This window comes from Caenorhabditis remanei, chromosome IV (assembly GCF_010183535.1).
Source record: "Caenorhabditis remanei strain PX506 chromosome IV, whole genome shotgun sequence".
In the NCBI taxonomy this organism is placed as follows: Eukaryota; Metazoa; Nematoda; class Chromadorea; order Rhabditida; family Rhabditidae; genus Caenorhabditis; species Caenorhabditis remanei.
Genome location: NC_071331.1, coordinates 2,625,024 through 2,640,132, shown reverse-complemented (window position 1 = coordinate 2,640,132; position 15,109 = coordinate 2,625,024). Strand labels below are relative to the sequence as shown.

Sequence of the window (15,109 nt, the reverse complement as noted above, 5' to 3'; positions counted from 1 at the left end):
TTTTGACAAAATAAAATCCAAAATTTCAAAAAGAAGTTAACAAAAATTAGGTGAGAAATTGAGGGTAAGCTGACATCTCTAAACGTATCCGATTTCAAACGGAACAAAACACCGAGAAGTTATCCTTTGTCTGAGAGGTTTCAGGGGTTCAAGGGAGTGTAATAATGGGGAAAAAACTTCTATCACCCACACCACAATGAGTTTTTTTAAAGAAAGAGAGAACATAGATAGCAGAAAATGATAAAACTGGAAGAGGGCGGAAAGTAATAGAGTCTTACTACTTCTCATCAAAAGTTCAACCCTTTTCCTGATCACGTTGAAACAGTATCTGAAAAATACCATGAAATCTGGAAGAGGTCATGAGGTAAAGACTAAAAATTGAAATATTTTCACGTGTACTAACTAATGAAGCCTATGAGGAGATATTAAACGTGACCTATATTGTTTAAAACCTGGAAATACAGATTCCAAATATGTAATCAGTTTTTGCCCTCGAAGTCTGGTATTCGAGAAAAACGAGGCCCAACGTTTTGACCCAACATTATAACTTAGGTCAACCATGAATAGCTCTTTGACTACTGCTCATTTCAAGCTCAACCCTCCTTCTTATCACACTGAAACAGTATCTGAAAAATGACATGAAAAAAAGATAATAACGTTTTCCAGTTCTACAACAAGTGAATGTACACAATATGTATGACCAAAAATGGTAGAAATGTTTCTACTGCACATGATGTTAGGAACAACATACTATATAAAAAAGTTCTAATGTTTTTCAAAGTTACTTTATACTCAAGTCAGTCTCACAATTCGTTTTCATCTTCAAAATCATTATCAAAAAACTGAAATTGAGAACTCAAGTAGCGTGAATTACAGCAACATAAATGTTTTGATGCTAAGACATTATGCTATGAAAATCGATTAAATTTCAAAACACTTGACAAGACTATTGACACAAAGCTAGTTTTGAGTTTTCAATCTTTAACCTCTTATATTGGGATGTTCTAGTCTCCCTTGAGACAAAATGATTTTTCCGTAGCAATACAAGAAAAAAGATGATGAACATTTTATAAACTGGATAGAATAGGAACCATCTCTTTTTTCAGAAAGAAACATCCTATAGAAATAATTGATACAATTACAGTACTGGTCATAAAGACTTGATGTTTACTGACATGGGAATGACCCGGAGTGTCCCACCTGAAATTTTTCCATATTTCATACACAAGTAATGTCTGACGTAACTAAGAAAAATTCGAAATTATAGCGGCGCTCTCCGGGGTTTCGGGGAGTTACACAACTTTTTTGAAAATTTTCGAAAACTTCGGTGTCTCCATTTTGAGAACTCGCAGCTTCTTGAGTTTTTGAGCTACCGTAATAGTTTTAGGCTCATTCGATAGGAAATAACATAGACTTTAAAAAGTTCTCTTATAGCGTTTGCCGAAAAACATCATCTGCTGAGCTGTAGCTGAAAGTGTAGAAGAGTTGTCAGTGTGAGGTAACGATAAATGCCAAATTTTGACAATCGGGGAACTGGGGACTACCACCTGCGTACTTCTTACTCCGAGTTAGGTCTGTATGCGTATTCAAGTATAGGTCGAGCCTTTGCTGAAAATTTTCTGAAAACTGAAATAACTCTCGTAACTCAGGTTTCACTATCAATATTTACAATGTTTACAAAAAAAATTATCCGGGCCTGTGGATCAACTAGCCACCCGGCAGAGTCATTAATTTTTGATTACCTACTGAAACGGTAACGAAAAAAGGTGATCATTCTGTTATTTACCGGTAAATTTACCGGACAATGAAACATACTGAATGATATGTTACCAATAAAAATGAAAAGATGTAAGTAGTATCGATTAAAAAAGAGAAAGAAACAATCCAGGAAAAATGTTCAGAAAAACACAGGTTCGAAAAATTACTTGTTATCAGACTACAAAATAAATATTTCAAGGTTCATTGACGTCTAGAAAGAGTAACAAGAATAAAGTTTTGTGTACAGTATGTGGCTTTTAAATGTCTTTTGGAGTATGGTGGTGAATTTCTGAACTGTTCGAAACGATACTATTGAAAGACCATAGCTACAGTCCAGAGTTGCGCGGAAGAGGTTTTTTCTAAAACGGAAGTCGGAAGTAAAATTTTCAAAACGGAAGTCGGAAGTCGGAAGTCGGAAGTAACATTTTGAAAACGGAAGTCGGAAGCCGGAAGTCGGAAGTTGGAAGTCGGAAGTCGGAAGTCGGAAGTAGATTTTTTCGCAAAGATTCAAAAACTCCTAGAAAACATTTATAAAATTCGCGAAAATCAGTGAAAAATTAGTTTTTGGCTGAAGAAAAGCATATTTTCTGTCCTTTTAGACCATTTTTCCTTGTATTTCTGCAAAATATACTTTTCGGAAATTCTAAAATTATGGAATGACGGAAGTCGGAAGCCGGAAGTCGGAAGTAAAAATTTTCAAAACGGAAGTCGGAAGTCGGAAGTCGAAATTCCGCGAAACTCTGGTACCCTGTGAAGTCACTAAGATTTTGAGAGCACTACGAAACAGTACCTAGAAACTTAATTCGATAAGAACTGAAAAACAACAATTGGAAAGTGATAACTTCTACAACAGGGATATAATTTGAGCTCGGTTTCACCTATCCTGTATAAAATAAGATTACTGGTTTGCACAGTCTGGGGCTTTCTCCAAGTACAGAATTTGCTTCATTTTTAGTTTGGCTGTGAAGATGTAAACACTCTGTGGAAATATCCGATTTTCAGGCATAACTTTTGAAATCGGAAAAACTGTTCCATTCAACAAGACCAATTTTCAAGAAAAGTTGACTGAAAATCAGAAAACCTGAACAGTATGATTGAAACTGATAAAGGAACTAATGAGCGCTGGATCAAAATTAATCTTTTTTTAGCACATTTCGAAACAGTGCCTAAAAATTGAAAAGTAAAAAATTTATCATTTTCCAGTTACACCAACCCGAAAAAAGTAGTTTAGTAACTTGTTTTTCGTTATGTGGAAAAAAAGCGTTTTTAAAGACATTTTTAATAAGCATTTTTTAAAGAGATTTCCTTTGAGCTCGGTTTCACTAATTACATTTAAAAAGGGTTTTCTAATTTATACAGTTGTGATTTCGCCATTTTCAATGTGGATATGTAAACAGAACTGTCTTTTAAAATATTGTAATCCCTTTCTGAGTACTTTGAAACGTAGTTTTATTAACTCAAAAAATATAGACAAGGACAGCAGATGGAAAACCTATAGTTGCAAAAACCTCGAGGAGTAATTCTGCCGACAAAGTATCCTATCAAGCCACTATCATTTTGTGCACGTTGCCTCAAAATATGAAAAGTTGACCGAAAATCAGAAAATCTAACATCAAGATTAAAATGATAAAGGTATTCCCACAGGACAAGAATTATTTGTTTTTTAAGATACTTCCATAACTTTACGCGTACTTTCAAATGATTCACACATACAGTAATCCTAGCAATGTGAAACACAGCAAAAGTAACAATTTTTGGAATTGGAAAAAAGCGACTTTTTAACAAGTAAAACTTGCAAGAGAAATTGACCGAAAACCACAAAATCTAAGTTTAAAATAGAAATGTCGACGTTTGGTCCGTTTGTATTGTCTTTTAGGGTATTGTAATCCCTTTCTGTGTACTTTGAAACGGGAACTGTAGCTACAGTAGCTCAGAAAAATATAGACAAGGATTGACGATGGAAAACCTAAAGTTGCAAAAGCCTCGAAAAATAATTATATCAACAAGTCACTATAATTATGAGCTCATTTAAAAAAGTTCATCGAAAAAAAAACTTTCCAGTGGAGCGCGGTTTCACCATCCTAATAAAGCTAGTGAGAATATTGTTCTAACCAATGATCAAAATACAATTATTATTGAAAATAAATCCCAAACTAACCTCCGAATGCTCAATTTTTTCCGAGCCATAGCCAGCATCTCGAATATTCTAGGAGCTGATGTTGAAGCTATCTGAAAAACTCCAAAATTTCAGTTTGATCTACAAATGATTTCAAAAGAAAAAAAACGTGAAATCCGAGCTCAAGGGAAGGTGAGAAATGTTGCGTGACCCGAAAACTCCATAGAAAAAAGAAAAGAAAAAGAGAGATATCATTGCAACAGCTGGCCCCCGCCAGTGGGTTGGCGGGGACCAAATCTCAAAAAAAAAACGCGAAAAAATAGTGTGTGATCTGAAGAGAGTGCAGACATAGACACGTCTCGGAGAGAAGAAATCTGGGGGCCATGAAATGGGATCAAAGTGTCTTCGAGAATCCAAGGTGACACATGTAAAATCAACAAAAAACATGTTTTTTGAAATGTTAGGGGAACTCTTGTTCTGGGAATTGGTTGGGGGAGGGCAGATGGCCTAGAAAACCAGAAAGTTGAAAAGTTAGGCCATGGAAATTGCAAAAAATCTTGTGACCGAGTTTTCTAGCTTCAGAAAAACTAGGCCATCGATTTTTTTTGTTTTTTTAAAGGAAATGGTGGCCGAATTCGGGAAACTAGGCCATCATCTCCGTTATTTTTTTCCGTAATTTTCTTTCAAAAACGTCGAAAAAATACATTTTACTCCAAAACCCGATTCAAACTGCCGCCATTTTTACTCGCTGCCGTGGCCCAGAAAACTCTTTTCGTCGTGTACTCCTCTCGGACAATTCCCTAAAAGCGATTTTCAGCTAGCCTCCTGCACGAGAAAAGCGCCTCTCTTTTCGCACGCGGTCTGCGTCTCCTACAGGGAGGCACGTCTCTCACTATATCACTGGGATTTGAGGGTGTTTGATTTAAAACTGTCAGATTTTGGTATTTCCAAAGAAAAATTAGGATTTTAAGAACAGAAATCAAAAGAACAATAACAATAATGTTAGAAAATCCAAAAAAAAAGAGGAAAATAATACTGAACAGTAGATAAAACGACAGCTAATATATGGTCAGTTTTGATCGAAAACGCTCAAAAAGCAGTGAACTTATACAAAAATCGGAAACGGATAACTTATAGTCCTTGTTGTCAGCTACATTTTAAGCTATAAAATATATTTTTTGCTTCAGAATGAACTGTGCTATGAGGTTTTCAAATGCCATTGGAGAAGAGATGATAGGGTTTTTGGAAAAGACTTCGACGCTACGTCTGGAGAAATTATTATTTTTTGTCAAACTTTCTTTGCTGCTATAGTACACAACCCGGTCTTCATTTTTCTAGTTGACCACTTTTTTGTGCGGTGTGTCCCTGGAAAGTTATGGCTCATGAAAGCATGGGCTCTCTGCATTCCTTCGTTAAATCGGTTCTTTTCATTCATGGAGCTATATCTTTCTAAGAAGACTTCGTACAAAAAAGTTGTCAACTACAAATATGAAGATCGAGATGTGCTCTACTCAAAAAACCAAAGATTGGAAAACAATCATTTCTTCAGACGTCGTGACGAAGTGTCTTACAGTAACCCTACTCCTTTTTATGCCTTTTTCGAAATTTTCAAAAAGTTTTAACTCACTTCGTTTTGAAGGAAAACTTTTGTATCATGGCTCAAAATGTAGCTGATAACCGTCCCAATAAGTTGACCGTTTCCGATTTTTGAATATGGTCTTCAATTTTTCACAAAACTTTGAAAACCTCCAAAAATCGCCATATTTTCACGATTTTCAACTGATTTCTCCAAATTTTTTACTCAACTCAGTTTTCAACCAAATTTAATGTTTGATAGTGCAAAATGACGGTGAAGATATTCTGAATAACTTGACCATCTTCTTTTTTTGAAAAAAAGAAGTGTTTTCAGTTTTCGATCCATGTCGGACATACTGTAGATGCAATGATGAGAAGAGAGTGAACATATTGTATTTTTTGTGGATATTATCCATATTACAGCACAAATCGACACAATTCATAATTTTTATAACAAAAAAACAAGAAAACTTCGGAAAATATTCTAAATTCATAGAAAATCTTAATTCGATGTGGTGACGTGCCATAATTATTCCAGACCCAGTGTTGATGTATGTTTTGTATATCAAATTATAGCTAAAAATCCCCTCATTTCATTTATATCACTTTCAGTCTCAAAATATTATGTTTTTCTTGTCGCCGACAACCTTTTCAATTTCAGCAAAAAAAATTTCAGTGTGTGATGCAATCGCGCTCTATTTGCACGCGTGAGAGAGTGGAGACGGCAGACGTCGCTTTTCTCGTGCATTTAGCGTCGCTTTTTTCGTGCAGGAGGCAGTGTCAGCTTATTTTTAACAAAATTTCTGGTTTTTTTTTTCAAAAAGCAGCTAACAATTTATTGAATATCAAAAACTTTCAGAAAAAGCAAGATTTTCATAGAAAAAACGAGTGAAAAAAAGAAAAATTATGCTGTAAAAATAGGGAAGAGAACGTTGTTAAAGCTGGTCTGATATTCCAGATGAAACCGGAAAAGCGGTGGTGAAAAGTGGGTAAAAAACGGATGAAAAATTGAGAGAAAAATGGAGAAAAATAACAAAAAAAAACAAGAAAAAATGGAAAAACGAGTGGATTTTCAGAAAATCAGAACATCAGCAGAATATTGATTAAACGAGAGAAAAAAGTGGATTTTAGGGTAAAAAACGGCGAAAAATTCGAATTTTTCAGTATGATTTTGCGTAGATTGCCTCGAGAATCTGATTTGGGATATCCATCGATTGATCGTCGACGAGAACAATGTCAAAGTAGTGGAGATATTTGTCGACGAGCTTATCGGCCTGGAATTTGAAATTTCATTACTTTTCAGAGATCTAATGGCTAAAATGTCAAAAAATAATAATAAATTCTGCAAAAAAAATCACGGTGAAAATTCCGAACATTGGCAAAATCGTTAAGATTTTTCACGAAAAACGCTCGATTAGAACCTAAATTACCCTAAAATATAGAATTGAACGTATTCCAGACAATTTCAAAAAAAAAATTCCGAAAAAAATTTTCCCAAAATTTTTGACAATAATTTTTTGGGAAATTTTTTTTTCTTCAATTTTTCAATTTTTTCTTTCGCCTTGTGATAGAAAATTTAAAAATAAGCTTTTCCAGATAAGAAATACCAGAAAAATCCCTCTAAAACAGATCGAAAAAATCGAAAAACTAAAAACCCTAATTCAAACGCCCGCCACTTTATTTTTGGCGGCCGTGGCCTCCTGGCCGAGAAAACTCTTGGCGTGTACTCCTCTCGGATAAGGGGGAATTATTTATTTTTCAGGGTTTTTTGGCTAAAAACGACGGTTTTAGATGAAATTTTGTGGTTTTTCGAGTGAAAATATTGTTAAAAAACTCTAAAAAATAAAACGAACGTTGAAAAATAGAATAAAAGTGAGTTTCTGAACTAAAAATTGAAGTCTTGGCAGTTGGAGAGAATTTTGTGGGTTTTCAACGGATTTTTAATGATTTTTCAGTCGGAGAGTAGTCGGAAAACTGAATTTATAGCTCGAAAATTCAGATTGTTGTGTTAAAATTTTGAAAAATAACTGAAAAAAACAGGTTTTATGCGGTAAAATTGAATTTTTCGCTAGAAATGCAATTTTCAGCTATTTTTTGTCATTTCTGGACGATTTCGATCGAATTTCAATTGAAAAATTCAAATTTCACGCTGAAATACTGATAAAATCGATCATTTCAGTGGTAAAAGTCAGATTTTCGGCGAAAAATTCGAAAAATGCGATTTTAGTCATTTTTCAGAGACTTTCGACCAATTTTCGTTTGAAAAATCGGTTTTTCAAAGAAAAAAAATGCGATTTTTCGCAAATTTCGGTCTAGAAATGTCGTCTACTCTGCTCACATCATGATAAACAAATGCGATCTTCAATGAGACCAAATTTTTTTAATTTTCCAATTGAAATCAGAGTTAAAAATGCAAAAAAATAAAGATTTTTCGTCAATTTTCATCAGATTTTTAAAGATTTTGATCAATTTTATGCCATTTTTCAGCCGATTTCGCATTATTGCTGGTCGGAAAACTGGAAAATTCGGTCAAAAACTCATTTTTTTCTGGTTTTTGGTCAATTTTTGCCCGTTTTATCGGATTTTCACTAATTCTAGTACCAAAATTATTTTACCCTATTTTCACCTGAGATTCCTCGAAAATCAGTCCAAAATTGAGAGAAAAACGACCAAGAATTGGATTTCGTCGATTTTTTCACCGATTTTTGCCTGTTTTCAATGAAAAACCGGAAGAAATTGACCGAAAATTGTCAGAAATTTAGTCAAAAACTGCTGTTTCCGCGTGTTTTTTCTAAATTGATCAAAATCCATGAAAATTTGAAAAAAAAGCTATTTCAGTCATTTTTCAGAAACTTTCGAGCAATTTTCGTTTGAAAAATCGGGTTTTCGATGAAAAAATTCCGATTTTTTGTAAAATTTCCTCTATAAATGTCGTTCCTGCTCACATCATGATTAACGAATCCGATCTTCAACGATTTCTTGGCGTTTTCCGTTAAAAACAGTCAAAAATTGGTGAATAATAGCTAAAAAAAAATGGATAAAAAACCGGCAAAATCCACCAAAAAAACCCGAAAAACTGCCTGTTTTTTTGCAAATTTTCGTCTATAAATTTCGTGCGCTCTCCCAGGAAAATTGGAATTTTTCAATGATTTTCTTAGAATTTCAAGCCAGAAGTCTCGAAAAATCGATTTTTCGGAGTTTCAGAAGCTATTTTTTGGATTTTTTCTAATTTTTTGGTGGAAATAAGATAAAATTAGTGTAAATCCTATAAAAACAGAAATAAATCACCAAAAAGGAGAATTTTGTTCACTTTTTAATTGAATTTTAGCAATTTCGACCGACTTTTTAGTAGTTTTTCAACCGGAAAATTATGAAAATCGGTGTTTTTGAGAGCGTTTCCCTGTAGTTTGACGGATTTTTTGGAATTTTCGTCTAAAAATTTCGTCCGCTCTCATCCTGAAAATCCTTATTCAAACCCCCGCTCTTTTATTTTTGGCGGCCGTGGCCTCCTGGCCGAGAAAACTCTTGGCGTGTTCTCCTCTCGGACAAGAGGAAATTATTTATTTTTCAGATTTTTTGGCTAAAAATGACCGTTTTAAATGGAATTTCGTGGTTTTTCGAGTGAATATATTGTTAAAAAGCCGTAAAAAATAAAAGTAGTCGAATTTTCGGAGCAATTTTCGGGAAAAATTCCGAATTTTTGCCTTTTTTGCAATTTTCGGCCCAGAAATTCCATTCCTGCTCACATCATGATTAACGAATCCGATCTTCAATGAGACTTGTTCCTCTTCGACGCCAACATCCATAAAAGCGTCTCCAACACTATCACCCAATAACATCACATTCTTTCGTCCGTGAATTTGTTGCGAGAATGTTCTATCAGCTGGCATCACAGACGAATTCTTACAGAAGACATGAATCAGAGGATCAGAGAACGAATTGACGTATCCGTCCGCGTCGAATCCCATCATATTCGAAACGATATGAGTATTCTCTTCGACTCGACCGAATTTATGTTTCAAATACATTTCGATGATTGTACCGATTCCCGCCGAGAAAATGATGAATGGCACCGAGTGATTCGACATCTTTTTCATCATTATGTCAGCGTTGTCTCTGAAAAAATTTGTGAAATTTTGTGGAAATTGGAGAAAAACCCGAAAAATGGGGCGATTTTAGAGAAAATATTGAAAAAACGGCTAAAAATCGTTGAAAATTCGCCAAAATTCGAAAATTTTGATTTAAAAATTGACTAAAAAAAATCTGCAAAAATTCAAGTTTTGGACCAATTTTCTGAAATTTTGGGGGAATTCGTGAAAATGAGCGAAACACCGAAAAATGGGCCGTTTTCAGAGAAAATATTGAAAAATTCGGCTAAAAATAGTTGAAAATTCGCCAAAAAACTGCGTTTTTTTTTGTAATTTTTCAACTGAAAACAGTTAAAATGTTGAAAAAGACGGTTTTTTGACAGTTTTTGGTTGAATTTTAGCTATTTTTGACCAATTTTAAACGATTTTCGGCCAATTTCCCCAGATTTTCCTTTGAAAACGGTCAAAAGTCGATTAAATTTTGGGGAAATTCGTGAAAATGTTCGAAAAACCGAAAACTGAAGTATTTTCAGAGAAAATATTGAAAAATTCGGCTAAAAATCGTTGAAAATTCGAAAAATCTCCAAAAATTCCGATTTTTCACTAATTTCTAACGATTTTCGGTCAATTTCTGCGGATTTTTCGATAAAAACAGACAAAAATCGACGAAATTTTGTGGAAATTGGAGAAAAACGAATGGAATCGATCGGAAAAGCGAAAAATCACTTATTTTCAGAGATAAATCAAGATTTTTGAAGATTTTCAAATGAAAAAATGGTGAAATTAGTGAAAATCCGCAAAAACTGACAAAAATTTATCAAAAACCAGAAAAAAGAAGTTTTCTACCGATTTTTCTAGTTTTTTGACCAAAAAAATGGAAATCCGGTTGAAAATTTCATAAAATTGCTCAAATTTAGAAAAAAATTCGATGAAAATTGACAAAAATTTGAAAAAAAAACAGATTTTTTTTGTTTTTTGACTATTTTTTTCAGTTTTTTCTCATTTTTAGCCGATTTTCATCTATTTTCACTCCATTTTTCATCATTTTTCAGCTCATTTCGCTCATAAATCCTACTAAACCTCGATTCTCACCTCAACTGAATATTGCAATGAGCGACATAGTCGTCGATGGCTTGTTTCTTGAATCCGCCTTGAATGATGAGCTCGTGGGATTGTTGCCACCTGAAAAAGTATTTAATTTTTATGGAAAAACATATTTTAGTTAAAGAAATCACTCAAAAACCTCCGAAAATCAGAATAAAGCGGAAATTCCAATTCAAATTGCCGCACTTTTTCTCGCGGCCGTGGCCTCCTGGCCGAGAAAAGTCGGACCGTGTAGTCCTCTCGGATAAGTGGAATTTATTTATTTTTTCAGGTTTTTAGACGAAAATTGGCCGTTTTCGATGGAATTTTCAGGGTTTTTATGTGAAAATATGAAGAAAAAGCTGTTTTGAATGTCGAGAACGATGAAAAAATAAAGAAAAGTGAGTTTCTGAACTAAAAATTTAAGATTTGGCATCTGGAGAGGATTTTGATGGTTTTCAGTGGATTTTTAATGATTTTCAGTCGGAAAGTTGTCGGAAAAGTGGATTTATAGCTGAAAATTGCAATTTTCGTCGGAAAATATAGAACTATTACTGAAAAATGAGGATTTTGCGGTAAAATTGGATTTTCAGCTAGAAATGCGATTTTTTACCTATTTTTAGTAATTTTTCAGCAGCTTGAGAACAATTTCTGTCCGAAAAATCGATTTTTCAGGCAAAAAATAGCAAAAAGTACCGATTTCATCATTTTTGGATAATTTCCACCCAAATTTCACAAATAAAATCTGAAAAATAGGCAAAAATGTGATTTTTGATCATTTTTACTTTAGAAAATTGATTGTTCGTTCAAAAAATGTCTCAAAAAGTCTCAAAATCCAATTTTTATCGATTTCCGCTCATTTATCACCAAAAAATCGATTTTCAGAGCGAATGTCGGTCATTTTTTCTGGAAAATAATCCAATTTTCGCGATTTTATGTGGATGGAAATTACCCGAAAACAGCTGAAATCGGTACTTTCTGAGATTTTTTGTCTGAAAAACTGATTTTGCGGACTATTTTCAGAGCGATTTTCAATTATTTCAAAAAAAAAATTCCGAATTTCGCCGATATTTTTCGATTTTCCAGCAATTTCCACCCAAAAATGACCAATTTCAGCCAATTTTTGGCAATTTTCCAGCAATTTCCAGCCCCAAAGTTCCAATTTTCCTTCTTTCTCTCCTTACCACGCCTCCATAAATGGCACTTTCTCCTCGATACTCAACGAGTGATCGTGTTCAACTGGTCCATACTTATGATACAATCCAACGAATTTCCGACACCATTCGGGATTATTCGTCCCAACGGCACTGTCGAATACACAGTAACACGATGAGCAACGATTTCCAGATTTATCGGAAAAACGGGAGAGCGTGAAATCGAAATCCGAAATGACCATTAGTTGATCCGCACCGCCCGTTGTGAATTTCTGAAGTTTATCCGTCAAAGATTTGATATCTTTCACGTGGACTTGAGGCAGAGAAAGGATGTCGTCGAGGCTTAGACCGGTCATCTTGATGGGGGCGGAGCTGAAAATATGGGAGAAATTGGGAAGAAACGGGAAAAAAATCGATGAAAAAGAGCTTTTTTAGATGAAAATAGAAGAAAACTGCAATTTTTCTTAGAAAAAAGACCGCAATTGTGAAAAAAAATTGGCTGGAAATAGGAAAATCAACAAGATGAGTGGGAGCTGAAAATAGGGGAAATTTGAGAAAAACGGATCCAAAATCATAATTTTTCGAAAAATTGATGAAAAATCGATAAAAAATAGTGAAAAAAGTGGAGAAAAATGGTATTCGAAGCAACATTTGAATGTAAAAGCGGAAAAGTGCTGAAAATAAGGGGAAATTGCTAAAAAAATTGGAGAAAATAGACAAAAATCGAAAAAAAAAAACAGAATTCGAGTTTTAGCAGCCCACGCCTTCTTACAACTGCGCCCCACTGCAAACGAGAGAGTATCGGCGAGAGACGCAGAGTTTTTTCTGGCGCGAAACAGATTTTCACCATTTTTGATCTACTTTTCACAATTTTCTCTCGAAAATCGGCAGAAAAAATTATAACAACTCGTGAAAGTTGATCAAAAATGGTGAAAATCTGAGTCGGCGCTAGAAAAAACTCTGCGTCTCTCTCGCCGATACTCTCTCGTTTGCGGTGGGGCGCAGTTATAAGAAAAATGCTCGGCTAATAGAAGAGATAATTAAAAATTCACAATTCGCTGGGCCCAGTTCCTACAACTGCGCTCCACCGAAATACCCTTGAAAAATGTCTCTTTTTCTCTGAGTCTCTCAATTTCGCACGCAATTTTCTTCGATTTCGGTAGAGCGCGGTTGTAAGAACTGTGCTGAGAAGGAATTCTCCCATCATGGAATAAAAATAAAACGGTTTTTTTCCGTGGGGAAATACAACATAAATTGAACTTTTGCAACAAAAAAAATTTTCTCGGTTTCGAGTTAATGTCAAGAAACGAGCAGTATTCTGAGAAATTGATAATGCCATCGTCTCAAGTTTATTTAATAAAATCTCATAACTTTTCAGATTCTCCGGAATGAGATTCTGAAATAATTTGACTGAAAACTGACTAAAACGGATTGGTAAAGTCCAATAGAGCGAACTTACATCACGATCTTTTATGAGTTATAAAGTCTAAAAAAGACCGAATTCAGTTGGATTTTCGCCGTGAATATGACAATTTACCTCATTTTTCATCGATTTCAATGGAATTTTCAGCAAAAACTATCGGAAACTCTAGTAAACATGATTTTCTAGAGTTTTCGACAGTTTTTGCTGAGAATTCCATTGAAATCGATGAAAAATGAGGTAAAATGTCATTTTCAAAGCGAAAATCCAGAAACTTGAACCGCCATCACCACATAGTTAGGCGTTTCAAAAGTATCTATTTCTTCCTATCATCAGGTACATACAACAAGGAAAAAAGATGAAAAGTTATTTTTTCTTCTCTTTTTTTTTTCATTTTTTTTCTGCAAAAAAACGACAGAAAAATGGAGGGAAGAGGCTCTTTCTTTCTCTAGCTTCTCGCCACTTTTCGAAATCTTTTCTGCGTCTCTCACTCTCTCGCTAGACATGGGAGAGAGTGCTAGATGCGCAGGAAAGGGGGGCTCTTTGTGGGAAATTTTAGAAAAAGAATCGTCAAAATTGAAAAAAAGGCGTTTCCTTGATAAAAAGTGCACATTCATAAAACTAAAAATGTCCTCTTCCTCCTTCAAAAGACCAATAAAAATCGGCATTTTATAGAGGAGGGGGGGAGGCTCCGCCCCCTCCTCTTGCAAAAATGTGAAAGTATTGGATTACGAAACTGTCGTGTGCCGGACTGTCTGGTGTCTGGCGGGGACACAAGCGGATCAGGAAGTTACGTGACTTTGATTATCCAATGGGGATCAAAGAGAGATTCGGGAGGGTCTCGAAGGGAAACCTGGGGAGGATTACTGTAGATAAAGCGGAGTACAGTAGGCTAGAAGGAGTACTGTAGGCTAATCGGAGTACAGTAGGCTAGACGGACTACTGTAGGCTAGACGGACTACTGTAGGCTACACGGAGTACTGTAGGCTAGGCGGAGTACTGTAGGCTAGGCGGAGCACTGTAGGCTAGACGGAGTACTGTAGGCTACACGGAGTACTGTATGCTAGACGGAGTACTGTAGGCTAGGCGGAGTACTGTAGGCTATGCGGAGTACTGTAGGCTATGCGGAGTACTGTAGGCTGAGCGGAGTACTGTAGACCGGCCATCCTGAACCTTCTACCATAGGAGAGGGTAGATTTACGGCGTAAATCTACACCAGACACCTTTTGCCGATCGGAGTACTGTAGGCTAGAAGGAGTACTGTAGGTTAGAAGGAGTACTGTAGGCTAGGCGGAGTACTGTAGGGTAGAAGGACTACTGTAGCCTAGAAGGACTACTGTAGGCTAGGCGGAGTACTGTAGACCGGCTATCCAGAACCTTCTACCGTAGAAGAGGGTAGATTTACGGCGTAAATCTACACCAGACACCGCTCCTGGCGATTTTGAGACAGAATTCAGGCGGGTTCGAAGTTCGAACCATCTAGATCCTACTTATTGACTATTGCCGCCAGACTGCAAATCTACAGTAACCTCGACACACCATAGATCAGACTTCATAGATCAGACTTGACAGCTCAACGACTAGACAGTTCGGAGTTCAGACATTCATCAGTGAAGTCATTATGATGCAAATGTCATTTCAAACTTTTTAGGAGCAATTTCAGACAATTATGAAAATTGCTCTATTGGAATTTTTCCTTTAAAGAGGGGACATTTTGATGAAGTTCTCCCTCCATCGAAATATAAATGGTGAAACAGTTAAAACACCTTGCAAATACCTCATGAATTGACTCGAAGGCACTAAATAACGAAGCCTAAATATAGCATCTAATCTAAGACCGTAATAAATTGTCAAAAATGTGTCAAAATAAGTCGTAAATCCCTTTAGACACTCGAGACTTCAATAATCATCTTGC

At 35.4% G+C, this 15,109-nt stretch overlaps 1 protein-coding gene across 1 annotated transcript; it reads right to left on the bottom strand.

The window, feature by feature from the left end:
• Positions 1 to 6,609: 6,609 nt before the first annotated feature.
• Positions 6,610 to 12,130, bottom strand: GCK72_012271 (uncharacterized protein; the record flags this gene model as incomplete). The annotated part of the gene is made up of 4 exons (XM_003096905.2): positions 6,610 to 6,723; positions 9,196 to 9,565; positions 10,630 to 10,719; positions 11,805 to 12,130. 4 exons carry the CDS (start codon positions 12,128 to 12,130, stop codon positions 6,610 to 6,612), a joined length of 900 nt encoding a protein of 299 aa, XP_003096953.2.
• Between the last annotated feature and the right edge of the window lie 2,979 nt (positions 12,131 to 15,109).